At 42.6% G+C, this 11,754-nt stretch overlaps 4 protein-coding genes across 5 annotated transcripts; 2 read left to right on the plus strand and 2 right to left on the minus strand.

The window, feature by feature from the left end:
• Window positions 1–1,340: 1,340 nt before the first annotated feature.
• LOC108056296 (uncharacterized) lies at window positions 1,341–3,357 on the plus strand. Its single transcript, XM_017140031.3, has 2 exons — window positions 1,341–1,507; window positions 2,192–3,357. Exons 1-2 carry the CDS (start codon window positions 1,357–1,359, stop codon window positions 3,316–3,318), a joined length of 1,278 nt encoding a protein of 425 aa, XP_016995520.2. The 5' UTR covers window positions 1,341–1,356; the 3' UTR covers window positions 3,319–3,357.
• A 2,488-nt stretch (window positions 3,358–5,845) lies between these two features.
• On the plus strand, window positions 5,846–7,112 carry LOC123002992 (E3 SUMO-protein ligase ZBED1-like). Its single transcript, XM_044393945.2, has 3 exons — window positions 5,846–6,267; window positions 6,323–6,648; window positions 6,926–7,112. The coding sequence occupies exons 1-3, from the start codon at window positions 6,234–6,236 to the stop codon at window positions 7,058–7,060; spliced, it is 495 nt and encodes a 164-aa protein (XP_044249880.1). The 5' UTR covers window positions 5,846–6,233; the 3' UTR covers window positions 7,061–7,112.
• LOC108056300 (trypsin-2) lies at window positions 7,095–8,226 on the minus strand. Of its 2 annotated transcripts, XM_044393973.2 has the most exons (3): window positions 7,890–8,214; window positions 7,553–7,829; window positions 7,095–7,496 (listed from the first exon to the last, which is right to left on the minus strand). In XM_044393973.2, the coding sequence occupies exons 1-3, from the start codon at window positions 8,180–8,182 to the stop codon at window positions 7,110–7,112; spliced, it is 957 nt and encodes a 318-aa protein (XP_044249908.1). In that variant the 5' UTR covers window positions 8,183–8,214; the 3' UTR covers window positions 7,095–7,109. The 2 variants fall into 2 exon arrangements, with proteins under 2 accessions (XP_044249908.1, XP_070071762.1); XM_070215661.1 differs by lacking the exon at window positions 7,095–7,496 and having other exon boundaries at window positions 7,690–7,829; window positions 7,886–8,226.
• Window positions 8,227–9,288: 1,062 nt separating this feature from the next.
• Window positions 9,289–10,776, minus strand: LOC108056320 (uncharacterized). Its single transcript, XM_017140064.3, has 2 exons — window positions 10,641–10,776; window positions 9,289–10,460 (listed from the first exon to the last, which is right to left on the minus strand). Exons 1-2 carry the CDS (start codon window positions 10,774–10,776, stop codon window positions 9,325–9,327), a joined length of 1,272 nt encoding a protein of 423 aa, XP_016995553.2. The 3' UTR covers window positions 9,289–9,324.
• Window positions 10,777–11,754: the final 978 nt, after the last annotated feature.

The following is an 11,754-nucleotide window of genomic DNA, read 5'->3' on the forward strand; positions in this document are numbered from 1 at the left end:
TCACTGTCAAAAAACAGCGATCGTAATCGATTACAATTTCGAAGCCGTACGAGAATAGCAACGGGCTCAAACAGGAGCCAGGGACTTTGGACCTGGGGTGGAGAGATTCAGCGGGCAGAGCGCAAAAGGGGAAATAACGGTTCCCGGAGGTCCTATATAAAGCCGCCGGGTGCTGGCAACTAGATCAGTCGATCACGAAGAGTCAATCTATCAAGATCAGTCAAGATAATCAAAATGAACAAGTCAGCCAGTACAGTGAACTACAAGTGAACGACAACAAGTCGAGTCGCCGGAAGCAGCGCCGTGGGAGCCTACAAGGAGCAAGATCGCTGCGTCGAGACGTTCGGGATTGGATCACCAGGAATCTCCGAATTGAGACACTGGTAGCTGAGGTCCTGAGGGCGTCACACGGCTAGGACAAGGCGATCCGTTTTCATTCCTGTCTCAACTTAATCCTCGCATCTAGCCTGGAGCGTCGAACAGAGTTTGAGCGGTGAAAGCCTGCGACAAGAAATCGTGAGCTTGGGGAGAAACCTATCAGCCAGAAGGGAGAACGGTCAATCGTCTGTGGTCTCGAGTGAAGAACTTCAGGAGAGCTCTGCGGTTTAAGTCCTGTAGTCCCGGATCGGCGTACGACCAAGACCCCGAGTACCAGAAGCCACGCTACGTCCAACCACGCAGCCACACACCACGACAGATCGAGCTACGAGGAAACGTCACGGACGATAAGCCAAAGGGTGAAGCTAGGGCGGAACGTTCGTTTGCACTAGGCGTAGAAGCGAAGTGAAGCGCTCGGCAGTATCCCTGCGTAACTTGGACTGCCAGCGCGATCTGAGTGGAACACTAGTAGGACCATCCGGGACAGAGCAAGGGGCAGGCGGTGGTGCATCGAAAGGAGATATTCCTGGAGATCGCGGCCTGGCGAGTTTAAGGCGCTACGAGTAGTGGTCGATTCTACGCAGCAGAGACAAGCAGCGCCGAGCATCTTCAGGGAGCTTCAAGGATCTTCAGGGAGCTTCAAAGATCGTCGAGGGAGGTACAGTCAACGAGGAGAGCACCGAGTCATCAAGGCGACCGGGAATCGTCGAAGGCCACGAGTGCCCATATTAAGATCACTGTACTATTACACCCGTAATAAACCCACTAAGAACCCGTGAATTCTGTGCTTTCTCACTGATCTACTGGGCGGTCACGTATATATAAATTTGGTGGGACGAACACACAACTATACTGAGCTAGCCGCAGGCCTAAATAATCAGTTCGTTACAGTTGGTAAATTATTTTTCATTAATTTGCGCGATATGGCCAGGGACTATTTAAAGATGCCTCGGTAGCCTTTCGGCTGTTAAAAGTGAAATGAAGTGCGTCCGATTCTCATTGCTGTTAATTGGCCTTTTGGCGGCTCCTGCTGCCTGGGCTCGAGTTCCCTATCCGGAGGTGGAGCTTCCTCCAATTGTCCAGGAGGATGGGATCTTCGAACGGGTCGCTGTGGCGCCTCGTGCAGGAGGTAAGTTGATTAAATGATCTGCATGAACTTATCTAATTAAGTTATGGCTCATACCACGTGAAACGTGAAAGGCCAATTCGGGTCAAATCTCAGAATCAATCGAAACTTTTTTTTTCGATAGAGGATTGAAATATAAGGATCGGTTTTTTTTTTGTTTTTTAACTCTTACCGTTTATTTTTAAAAAGTATTTTTGTATATTAGCTCCGATTTTTCAGTTATGCAGCACTTGAGACTCGTTTGAGTTATTTTAATATTTGGTATGCAACTTTGTGGGACAGTGGGAAGTATTTTTTGAGAGAATTTAAATTTAAAAAAATTCTGTACGCCGGTTTCCGAATAAAAAAATTATCCTTATATTGCTTCATCAAATCTTTACGAAGTGGTAAAATAAAATTTTTGTATTGGCAAGACCTACTAGTAAAGACAACGATTTTAGTTTAGCAACTTTGCATCATGCAACAACAGCGCAAATTAAATTCTCTATTAGGAATCGGTTTATTTCGGTTATCGGTTCCGGTCCCGGTTCTGGTTTTATTCCCTGCTCAAAACATATTTAAACTAAATCGTATTTTACGGAGGCGGAATCGTTAAGATATATAATCCAAATCTTTTGTTAATTTAATTGTCTTGACATATTTAGCTTGAAGTTAATGAATTTCCCATTAATAAATTCTTTTGCACAGCCTGCAGTGTGACCATTCGCGGTGGTCTTCCCAGTCCGCAGCCCGTGTACCTGAAAACCGACTCCGAGGACTTCTATCCCTTCTCCGATGTGGGTGTGATGGAGTTCGAGACGGGTGGCTCCTTCCAGCTGTGGTGTGCCTCCGGATTCAACTCCCATTCCCAGACCCTGCTCACTGCTAGCTGTGTAAGTGGCACCACCTTCAGCGTGAACGGATCCCACTTTAATTTCAAGGACCTGTACTGCAAGTCCTGGCCGGGATTCAAGGCTGTCAAGTCGGGAGATACCTGCAACGGCGGCATTGTGATCCGCGTTGGCTTCGAGATCACCTCCTCCAGGTTTGCCGAGCAGATGAAGATTTGCTTCAACGAAGAGGAGGAGGTTACTCGCTACACTCGCCACAAGTTGAAACCGGGCAGCAATTACTACGAGACACGTGTGGGCAGGATGACCTTCCAAACGGCTGGCTACTTCAATAAAAAGAATGTGGAAAGGCTGTACACCCAAGTCACACAGCTGGAGACGATCAACAAGGATCTTGGCGGCGATGCTGCCCAGTACTTCGACAGTGCCACCAACGTTTTCCTGGCCCGTGGTCACCTGGCTGCCAAGGCCGACTTCAACTACGGTACCGAGCAGAGGGCCACCTTCCTGTTCATCAATGCCGCTCCCCAGTGGCAGACCTTCAATGCCGGCAATTGGATGCGTGTCGAGGATGGTCTGAGGGTCTGGGTGTCCAAGAACAAGTTGAATGTGAACTGCTACACCGGTGTCTACGGCGTGACCACCCTGCCCAATAAGCAGGGTGTGGAGACCCCACTGTATCTGGCCAAGGATGACAAAAACAATGGCTTGATCCCTGTGCCCAAGTTGTTCTTCCGCGTGGTCATTGATCCCTCTTCCCGCAGGGGTATTGTCTTTTTGGGCGTCAACAATCCCCATCTCAGCGAGGAACAAATCAAGCGGGACTACATCATATGCACGGATGTCAGCGATCAGGTGACCTATATCAACTGGAAGACCACCGACATCAAGGCTGGCTGGTCCTACGCCTGTTCGGTCGCCGATTTCCGGAAGACCGTCAAGCATATTCCCGCCTTGACCGCCAGGGGAGGTCTCCTCGTTTAAATGGTGACCTAATAAAACCCACAACTTTTCAGAATTTTATTTACCACGAGTATGGTTGTTAGATAATAGAGTGTGTATTTCATGTGATTCCCTTGGTTTTTGGCCATATTCTCCTTGATCCAGTTCAAATGGACATAGAGTTGGCCAGCATTGCTATTCAATCGGTTTAGTTCCAATATCCTCGATAAATTTGAATCCTGCTGCGGTCAGATGACTTAATTACTTGTTGATTATAAGCTATTGCCAAGTTGCCTAGGCTCTCATAGGGAAAAAATTAGACGGCTGACTGTCTCCGCTTCTGATCAACTGCTGGTTTAGATGGTAAACGTAATTATCAGTTTATTTGAAAAGAATTTTACTTTTAACAAGAAAGGAAGTTAGCTTCGGCCAGCCGAAGCTTATATACCCTTGCAGATAAGAAAAATACCTTTTTAAGTTGTCAATAATCAAAACGCCTACTTCCTGCAAAGTTACAATGAATTTTCTTATATTTGATTGATTATAATCAATAATTATTCGTATGGGAGCCTTAAGATATAGTGGTCCGATCCGGCTCGCTCCGACATATGCACTACCTGCAATAGAAAGAAGACTTTTGGGAAAGTTTCCTCGCGATAGCTTTAAAACTGAGAGACTAGTTCGCATATAAACGGACAGACGGACAGACGGACAGACGGACAGACGGACAGACAGACATGGCTTGGTGGACTCGGCTATTGGTGCTGATCAAGAATATATATACTTTATGTGGTTGGAAACGTCTCCTTCACTGCGTTACAATATGTGACTGAAATTATAATACCCTCTGTAAGGGTAAAAAATTAAGCGGATATAAATATAATTTATTTTTTTGGACATTTCTTAGAAAGAAAATATTTTATAAAGTAGGCACTAATTGACAAAATTACAATTAAGATATGAAATGTAATACTTAAAGTACGACTATGATAAAACCCTGGATGAAACGTGCAAAAACACACATTCTGTTTTTATACCCGTTACTCGTAGCGTAAAAGGGTATATTGTATTCGTGCAAAAGTATGTAAGAGGGAATATAAAGTATATATATTCTTGATCAGGGTCAGTAGCCGAGTCGATATAGCCATGTCCGTTTGTCCGTCTGTCTGTCCGTATGAACGCTCGGAAATTACAAAAGCTAGAGGATTGGTATTTGGCATGAAGATTCTTGGAGTTCCTACGCAGAGCAAGGGTGCCACGCCCCCTCTAACGCCCACAATCGCTTATATTTCGGAAAAGTAAAAATGCAGTTTTAAGAAATTTTTCAAATCGGACCATTCGTTAAAAAGTTATGCGTGATCAAAGTTTCTATCTTCATCTCCCTCGAACTCCCTTTACCTGAGTAACGGGTATCTGATAGTCGGGGTACCCGACTATAGCGTTCTCTCTTGTTGTAAATACAAATTAACCGTATTGTTTGTGTTAATTCCCCACTCTTCAACAAAATAATCGACACTAAGTACCTCATACCAATTAAGATCAAATGAACGGGTCTACGTAAGACGAAAAAAGATCAGCTCACTTTGCCACTTATCGAAAATCGATAAGACCAAAATTTGTTTTATTTTTCTGAAAGAGATAGGGTTTAGAATTGCGTGATTTTGTTGGTACTAACTATTTTTCATTAATGTGTGGATATGGCCGGGCACTATTTAAAGAAGCCTCTGTTGCCCTTGGGTTGTTTAAAGTGAAATATATTGGGGCCGATTCTCATTGCTGTTAATTGGCCTTCTGGTTGCCTGGGCTCGAATTCCCTATCCGGAGGAGAAGCTTCCTCCAATTGTCCAGGAGGACGGGACCTTCGAAAGGGTCGCTGTGGAGCCTCGTGCGGATGGTAAGTTTATTAAATGATCTGCATGATTTTATCTAATTAAGTTATATAGTAGAAAATCAAGACACATAAAGACTTAAATATTTTATTTATTAGCTGATAAATTAAAAATATAAAGGAAGCTAGCCGAAGGGCAGCCGAAGCTTATATACCCTTGCAAATCATTCCTATTAAATTACAAATGTTAAATTTCCTTTTATTTTGACATTATTATATCCTTGCAGAGGGTATTGTGATTTCAATCAGAAGTTTGCAACACAGTGAAGGAGACGTTTCCGACCCCATAAAGTATATATATATTCTTGATCAGCATCATTAGACGAGTCCATCTAGCCATGTCCGTCTGTCCGTTTGTCTGTCTGTCTGTCTGTCAGTTAAAACTTTCCCAAAAGTCTTCTTTTTATTGCAGGTAGTATATAAGTCGGAACTAGGCGAATCGGAAAACTAAAGCTCCCATATCCGGAAAAATAATCGAACAAAAATTATAGCTTCGGTATTTTTTGACATTTTAACTTCTTCTCTAAGGAATATTATTTTTTATATATTTCTGAATTTCAAATTTAATTTTATAAAAGTCCAACTACTTTATCATATAGCTGCCATAGGAACGATCGGAAAATTAATTGAAAAGAAATTATAGCTCCGTTGGTTTTTATTGAATTCTCTTCTACTCTGGGATATGACTCTTTTTTAATATTTTAGAATTTCGAATTAAATTTAACAACAATCGGTCGACAATATTTAATATCCGCCATAGGAAGAAAAGAAAAAGTAGTGTCAAAATAATACGAAGTTTAACAATTTGTAATTTAATGATGAATGATCTGCAAGGGTATATATAGGAAGCTTTCTTGTTTTTTCTATCCTCTATATAGTAGAGCTGACAAAAGATCGACTGAAGTCGACTACAAGTCGATAGTATGCTTTGCGATTGTTCAGTCGATTTTCAGTCGACTACTATCGACTTTTTTTTTAATCAAGTACCGTATGTAGCTCATTTCTTTTGTTTAACTCTAATATTTCTTTATAAAATCAAAAGAATCTTTTGAAATTATTTTCATTTAAAATGGAGAAGTTTTTAGCTGTTTCCAAAGAAAATGGTAAGTATAACTAAATTATTTAATCAGCATAATCTATTAATTTGGTTACGAGTAGACTCTCAAGAAAAAGGGAAACCGAGAGCTTCCGATGTATGGAAGAGGTTCCAAAAAATCGACAAGACGACCGCAAAATGTCTTTTGTGCAACAAGCAATATAAGACCAGCAACAACACCTCAAACCTAAGGGATCATCTCAGAAGGAAGCATGCTTACTGCGAAGATCAGTCTTTGCTTGAGCCGGAAATAAGCGAGAGTACTACACCCTCGCACTATGAGCAGGACTCTCCCCGGAAGATTGAAATTGACAACGCTGTGATGAACTTAATTGTATCAGACATGCAACCTTTTCGGATTGTAGAAGAAACCGGATTTAAAAAATTGGTGAGCATTTTGGACCCGAAATACAAATTGCCTAGCAGAACCGCCTTGCAAAATGTGTGTCTAATGACGTCATACGAAAAATGCAAGGAACGTCTTCAAAATCTTCTCAAATGTGTAAATTACTGCTCATTAACGTCAGACGGTTGGACATCAAGGGCCAATGTTAATTATTTAACCGTTACTTGCCATTTTATATTAAAGGACCAGCTAAGATCAGCGGTTTTATCCACTTGCCCATTGATTAATGACACCAATCATTCGGGTCAAAATATTGCAGATTCAATTAACAAGGTACTTGATGAGAGGAACAGATCAAGCGGGACTACATCATCTGCACGGACATCAGCGATCAGGTGACCTATATCAACTGGAAGACCACCGACATCAAGGCTGGCTGGTCCTATGCCTGTGAGGTCGCCGATTTCCACCGCCAAGGGAGGTCTCCTCGTTTAAATGGTGATCTAATAAAGTCCACAACTTTTCAGAATTTTATTTACCACGAGTATGCCAATGGTGGTTATTAGAAAATGGAGTGTGTATTCCATGCGATTTCCTTGATTCTTGGCCATAATCTCCTTGATCCAGTTCAAATGGACGAAGACGTTGGTGTACACCGAGGGTAGGCTTCTGGATCCACACCCTATCCGATAGGTCACCACCCCAAAGACAGTGTTGTTCAGGATCAGGGGACTTCCGGTGTCACCGGCACACGGGTTCTCGTCCAGGCTGTTGTTGAGGTTTCCGGCACACATCATCTCCTGCTTGAAGGTGTGAAGCTTCTTCTCACAGATCTCCCGGGGCAACAGCTCCACGTCAATGTGCAGGATGTTGGAGGCCATGGGACCGCCCTAGAAACAGTTGAGTTGGCTCTTCGCTCTTGAAATATTTCAAAAAAGCAACTCACTTTAAAGACCCGTCCCCAGCCCAGAACCGTGTAATTGACACCCGGTTCCGGGTCAGCCGTGGGCAGATTGATCACACCCACACGCGGATTGTCCAAGGGCAGTTTCTTGGCCAGCATCATCAGCGCAAGGTTGTTCGTGTTGTGGACTGTGAATTCCTCGGGTACGAAGATCTTCTTCACTGGAATGTGCACCGTAAGACCCGACCGGTATTTCAAACGATTTACGGTTCCAGCCACAATGAGCAAGACCCGACTGCGATGTATGATCTTTCGTTTGCTGATGGATTGGTTAAAAGTAAAGGGGATACACAGTAATATAACACTTTTCTATACCTACTCCATGGCGCAGTGGGCGGAGGTCATGATGTAGGTTCTCGAAATGATGACACCACCGCAAAAGTGATTGTCCCCAAAGAATTTTCGAGGCGTTCGAGATCGAATTGAGACCACATATTTTGCCAGTATCAGGGTTTTCTGCTCGTCGAAATAGGGACTTGATAGGCGTTTAGCCCGCCGGCGGATAAAGTGACTTCCGATCGGATAACCAGCGTCATAGGACGGCAGAAGCAGTATGAGAAACAGCAAGACACTGCACAATTTTCGGGATACGGAATATTTCACTAGTAACATCAGAGAAATTTTAAATAATTTGACAGTTAACACTTGCAAAAAATGATAAGAAACTGTTGATGATAATAGTTTATAGGGAATACTCTTTGCCAATATTTTTAAAAGTATTTCTAGAATATAATATAACATTTACCACATAATTATAAAACGATTAGGAGCGTATTTCAATTTAAATCTAAAATTAAAGAACATTTCAAGTAAAATAAAAACAATAACAAATCCAACAAGAGAGAACGTTATAGTCGGGTGCCCCGACTATCAGATACCCGTTACTCAGGTAAAGGGAGTGCGAGGGAGATGGAGATAGAGATAGAAAACGTTGATCACGCATAACTTTTTAACGAATGGACCGATTTGAAAAATTTCTTCTACATTTCGATAGGTATTGATAAACACCATAAAACTGCATTTTTACTTTTCCGAAATATTGAAATTTTTAAAATCGTATATAAGGGATTGTGGGCGTTAGAGGGGGCGTGGCACTCTTTTGAAACAAACTTGCGCTGCGTAGGAACTCCTAGAATCTGCATGCAAAGTGTCAATCTTCTAGCTTTTATAGTTTCCGAGATCTCAGCGTTCATACGGACAGACGGACAGACAGACAGACGGACAGACGGACAGACGGACATGGCTAGATCGACTCGGCTAGTGATCCTGATCAAGAATATATATAGTTTATAGGGTCGGAAACGCTTCCTTCTGCCTGTTACATACTTTTGCACGAATCTAGTATACCCTTTTACTCTACGAGTAACGGGTATAAAAATTAAACTAAAGTCAAAATAATAATAATTATCATAAAATATTAATCAATCCCTATGTAATAATATAAGAAAATAATAAAAGTAACATATGTCTAATTTAAAATTGTTAGTAATAAGTAATAGTTTTAAGTTTTTTTTGTTCAAATAAGCTTGCTTTTCAAATTTAATGTGACTAAGGCTACAAATATAAGTGTATACTTGCAGTGCTAAGATAATAATAATAAGTAAATAAATAAAATAAAATACTATCTACTCTTTTTTCTAGTTTCTTTAATGGTTAATCCATTTCTAACAGTTCTTTCAAGTCAATTCCCGAAGTTTTTAAAGTAAAACAAATACATTACAATATACGAAGATTTTATTAACACAGTAAGAAACTTAGACCAACAAACCAGAGACAGAGAACTCGGGCAGGTGAGTAACCTTCTTGCGGAACTCGGCGACCTCGCAGGCGTACGAATAGCCAGCGGTGATGTCCGTCTTCTTCCAGCTGATCCAGTTGATCCTGTCGCTGACGTCCGAGCAGACGATATAGTCTCGCTTGATCTCCTCCAGACTCAAATGGGGATTATTCACGCCGATCAGAACGATGCCCTTCCTCGACGAGGGCTCGATGACCACTCGGAAGTACAATTTGGGCACTGGGATCAGGCCGTTGCCATTGTGATCGTGCGACAGATACAGCTGCTTCTGCTCTCCGTGCTTGTTGGCCAAAGTGGTCACTCCCCAGACTCCCGTCCAGCACTCCACATGCTTCTTCTCCTTGGCCACCCAGGCACGGACTCCGTCCTCCACGCGAGCCCAGTTGCCGGCATTGAAGGTCTGCCACTGGGGAGCAGCGTTGATGAACAGGAAGGTGGCCCTCTGCTCCGGGGCAAACACGAAGTCAGCCTTGGCACCCATGTGACCGCGGGCCAGGAAAATGTTCTTGGCCGAGTCGAAGTAGTGAGCAGAGTCCATGTCCAACTCCTTGTCGATGGTCTCCTTCTGCACCGCTTGCGTGTACAGCTTGTCCACATTTTTACCCGCAAAATAACCGCCAGCACCGAAGGTGATTCGATCCACTCCAGTGGCATAGTAGTTGTTTCCCGGCTCCAGACGATGGTACACATACCGGGTCACCTCCTCGTCCTCGTTGAAGCACACCTCGTACTGGGTGGCGAATCGCGAGCCGGAGAGCTCAAAGCCCACCTTGATCAGGGTGGTGCCGCCATTGCAGCTGGAACCCGACTTCTTGCCCACAAAAGCTGGCCAGGATGTGCACTTGATGGCGGACAGGTCGTGCTCCTTGTCGTCGATCTTGAAGGTGGTGCCACCCACACACTTGGCGGTCACCGATTTTCCAGACAGCGGAGAGGCCAGGCTACTGGTGCAGTGGAACTCGATGGTCTTGTCCTTGTCCACATCCACATAACCGGTGTCCGAGAAGCCAGCGATCTCCGAAGTTCCCGACTTGATCAGCAGAGGCTGGGGATCCTTCAGCTCAGAACTACGGATCTTAATGGAGCAACCAGCTGAAATGGTGTGGGGGTTTTTGTATGAATATTATGGGATTAATTAGCCTAGTAATTAAATTGAAATGAGTTTTAGGTTCTAGTGTTTATGAATGAAAGCTTCATATTTACTAACTTTGAAAAGCTATTATAATTAGTTAAAGAACCTATATCATTTCTAACCCTTTTCTTGTAACTCACCTGCTCTGGGCTCAATCTCGTTAACCACTTCCGGAACGGCAGGCAACTCCCAGAGGAGATCCTCCTTCGGCAGGATCCTGGCCTGGGCACTGGCCAAGAAGAGGCCACTCAAGGCAATCAACACTAGACCCTTCATGTTTCGCAACTGATTTGGCCCCTGGGAAGAGCGGGTGCTTTTAAACCAACTGGCCGTCTGATGATTGATTAGATTCCCCTGATTGCGGCCGTGTTTGCGGGTCGATATCGGTACTTGTTGATGCTTTGATTGCTTCACGTGTCCCCAGATTCGGCTGCTTCGTTCCCAGCGCCGGCATTATCATTTAATTAGTTTTGGCCCCCGTGATTAGGCCGATTCCCGACTGAGTGGGGGCCAAATTAAATACTTGTGATCCGGATAGAGCTTCTTCCTCTTTCACGTGCCCAGCACGTTTGGTTATCTTTCATTAATAACGCTGGATGTTGGACTTTTTTCCACAAATATCAAGTGTTTATTATTGGTTTATCGTAAGGTATACATCAACTCACATTTATTGGTTAGTTTTTAACTGGCTGTCTAGCGTTCTTTTTTTTGGCGCAACTGTACTTAATATTACCTTCTATATATACAACATTTATAGATATGGTTTTTTTTTGCTTACTTTCTTGTACGTCACCGTCATAAACTTGAGATAGCTGGAAGTATTTACAAAGTAATTTCCTAAGCACTTCATAAACATTTTAATCGTTTATCTTTTTTGACAAATTGTATTTTTATTGTTTCTGTTTCTTTTGTTCGGGCTTCTTCTTTATTTGGTTAGACATGCGATTTATTTCATTTAAATATTTTAAAGCTTTGATTTGGGCTTTGCAATACAGTGGCTTTTATCTGTTAACTTAATACTGGGAATATTTTATGCTTATTAACACAAAAATTGTTCTTTTATCTCTTGGAGAGCTTTTAAATATGCTAAGGATTTTGTATCTTTTTGGATAGGACATTTTCTTTCAATATCTTTATACATTTATAGTTACTGCTATTATTGTTCCTATTATTACTGACATTTTTGCTAACTTTGACCTTTTTGTGGACTTATTTACATTTAGAATGCTGCATTTTTAAGTTGACTTTCAAAAT

The sequence above is a fragment of the Drosophila takahashii genome, chromosome 3L (genome assembly GCF_030179915.1).
Source record: "Drosophila takahashii strain IR98-3 E-12201 chromosome 3L, DtakHiC1v2, whole genome shotgun sequence".
Taxonomy (NCBI): Eukaryota; Metazoa; Arthropoda; class Insecta; order Diptera; family Drosophilidae; genus Drosophila; species Drosophila takahashii.

What these genes read in the sequence shown, in the direction of transcription:
- LOC123002992 (XM_044393945.2), top strand. Translation starts at nt 6,234, where the DNA reads ATGGAGAAGTTTTTAGCTGTTTCCAAAGAAAATG. An exon ending in AGCTGTTTCCAAAGAAAATG is followed by an intron (nt 6,268 to 6,322) that starts GTAAGTATAACT and finishes GGTTACGAGTAG; the next exon opens with ACTCTCAAGAAAAAGGGAAA. An exon ending in AAACCGGATTTAAAAAATTG is followed by an intron (nt 6,649 to 6,925) that starts GTGAGCATTTTG and finishes AAAATATTGCAG; the next exon opens with ATTCAATTAACAAGGTACTT.
- LOC108056320 (XM_017140064.3), bottom strand. Translation starts at nt 10,776, where the DNA reads ATGAAGGGTCTAGTGTTGATTGCCTTGAGTGGCCTCTTCTTGGCCAGT. An exon ending in CGAGATTGAGCCCAGAGCAG is followed by an intron (nt 10,461 to 10,640) that starts GTGAGTTACAAG and finishes ACACCATTTCAG; the next exon opens with CTGGTTGCTCCATTAAGATC.
- LOC108056300 (XM_044393973.2), bottom strand. Translation starts at nt 8,182, where the DNA reads ATGTTACTAGTGAAATATTCCGTATCCCGAAAATTGTGCAGTGTCTTG. An exon ending in TCCGCCCACTGCGCCATGGA is followed by an intron (nt 7,830 to 7,889) that starts GTAGGTATAGAA and finishes CCAATCCATCAG; the next exon opens with CAAACGAAAGATCATACATC. An exon ending in GCTGGGGACGGGTCTTTAAA is followed by an intron (nt 7,497 to 7,552) that starts GTGAGTTGCTTT and finishes AACTGTTTCTAG; the next exon opens with GGCGGTCCCATGGCCTCCAA.
- LOC108056296 (XM_017140031.3), top strand. Translation starts at nt 1,357, where the DNA reads ATGAAGTGCGTCCGATTCTCATTGCTGTTAATTGGCCTTTTGGCGGCT. An exon ending in TGTGGCGCCTCGTGCAGGAG is followed by an intron (nt 1,508 to 2,191) that starts GTAAGTTGATTA and finishes TCTTTTGCACAG; the next exon opens with CCTGCAGTGTGACCATTCGC.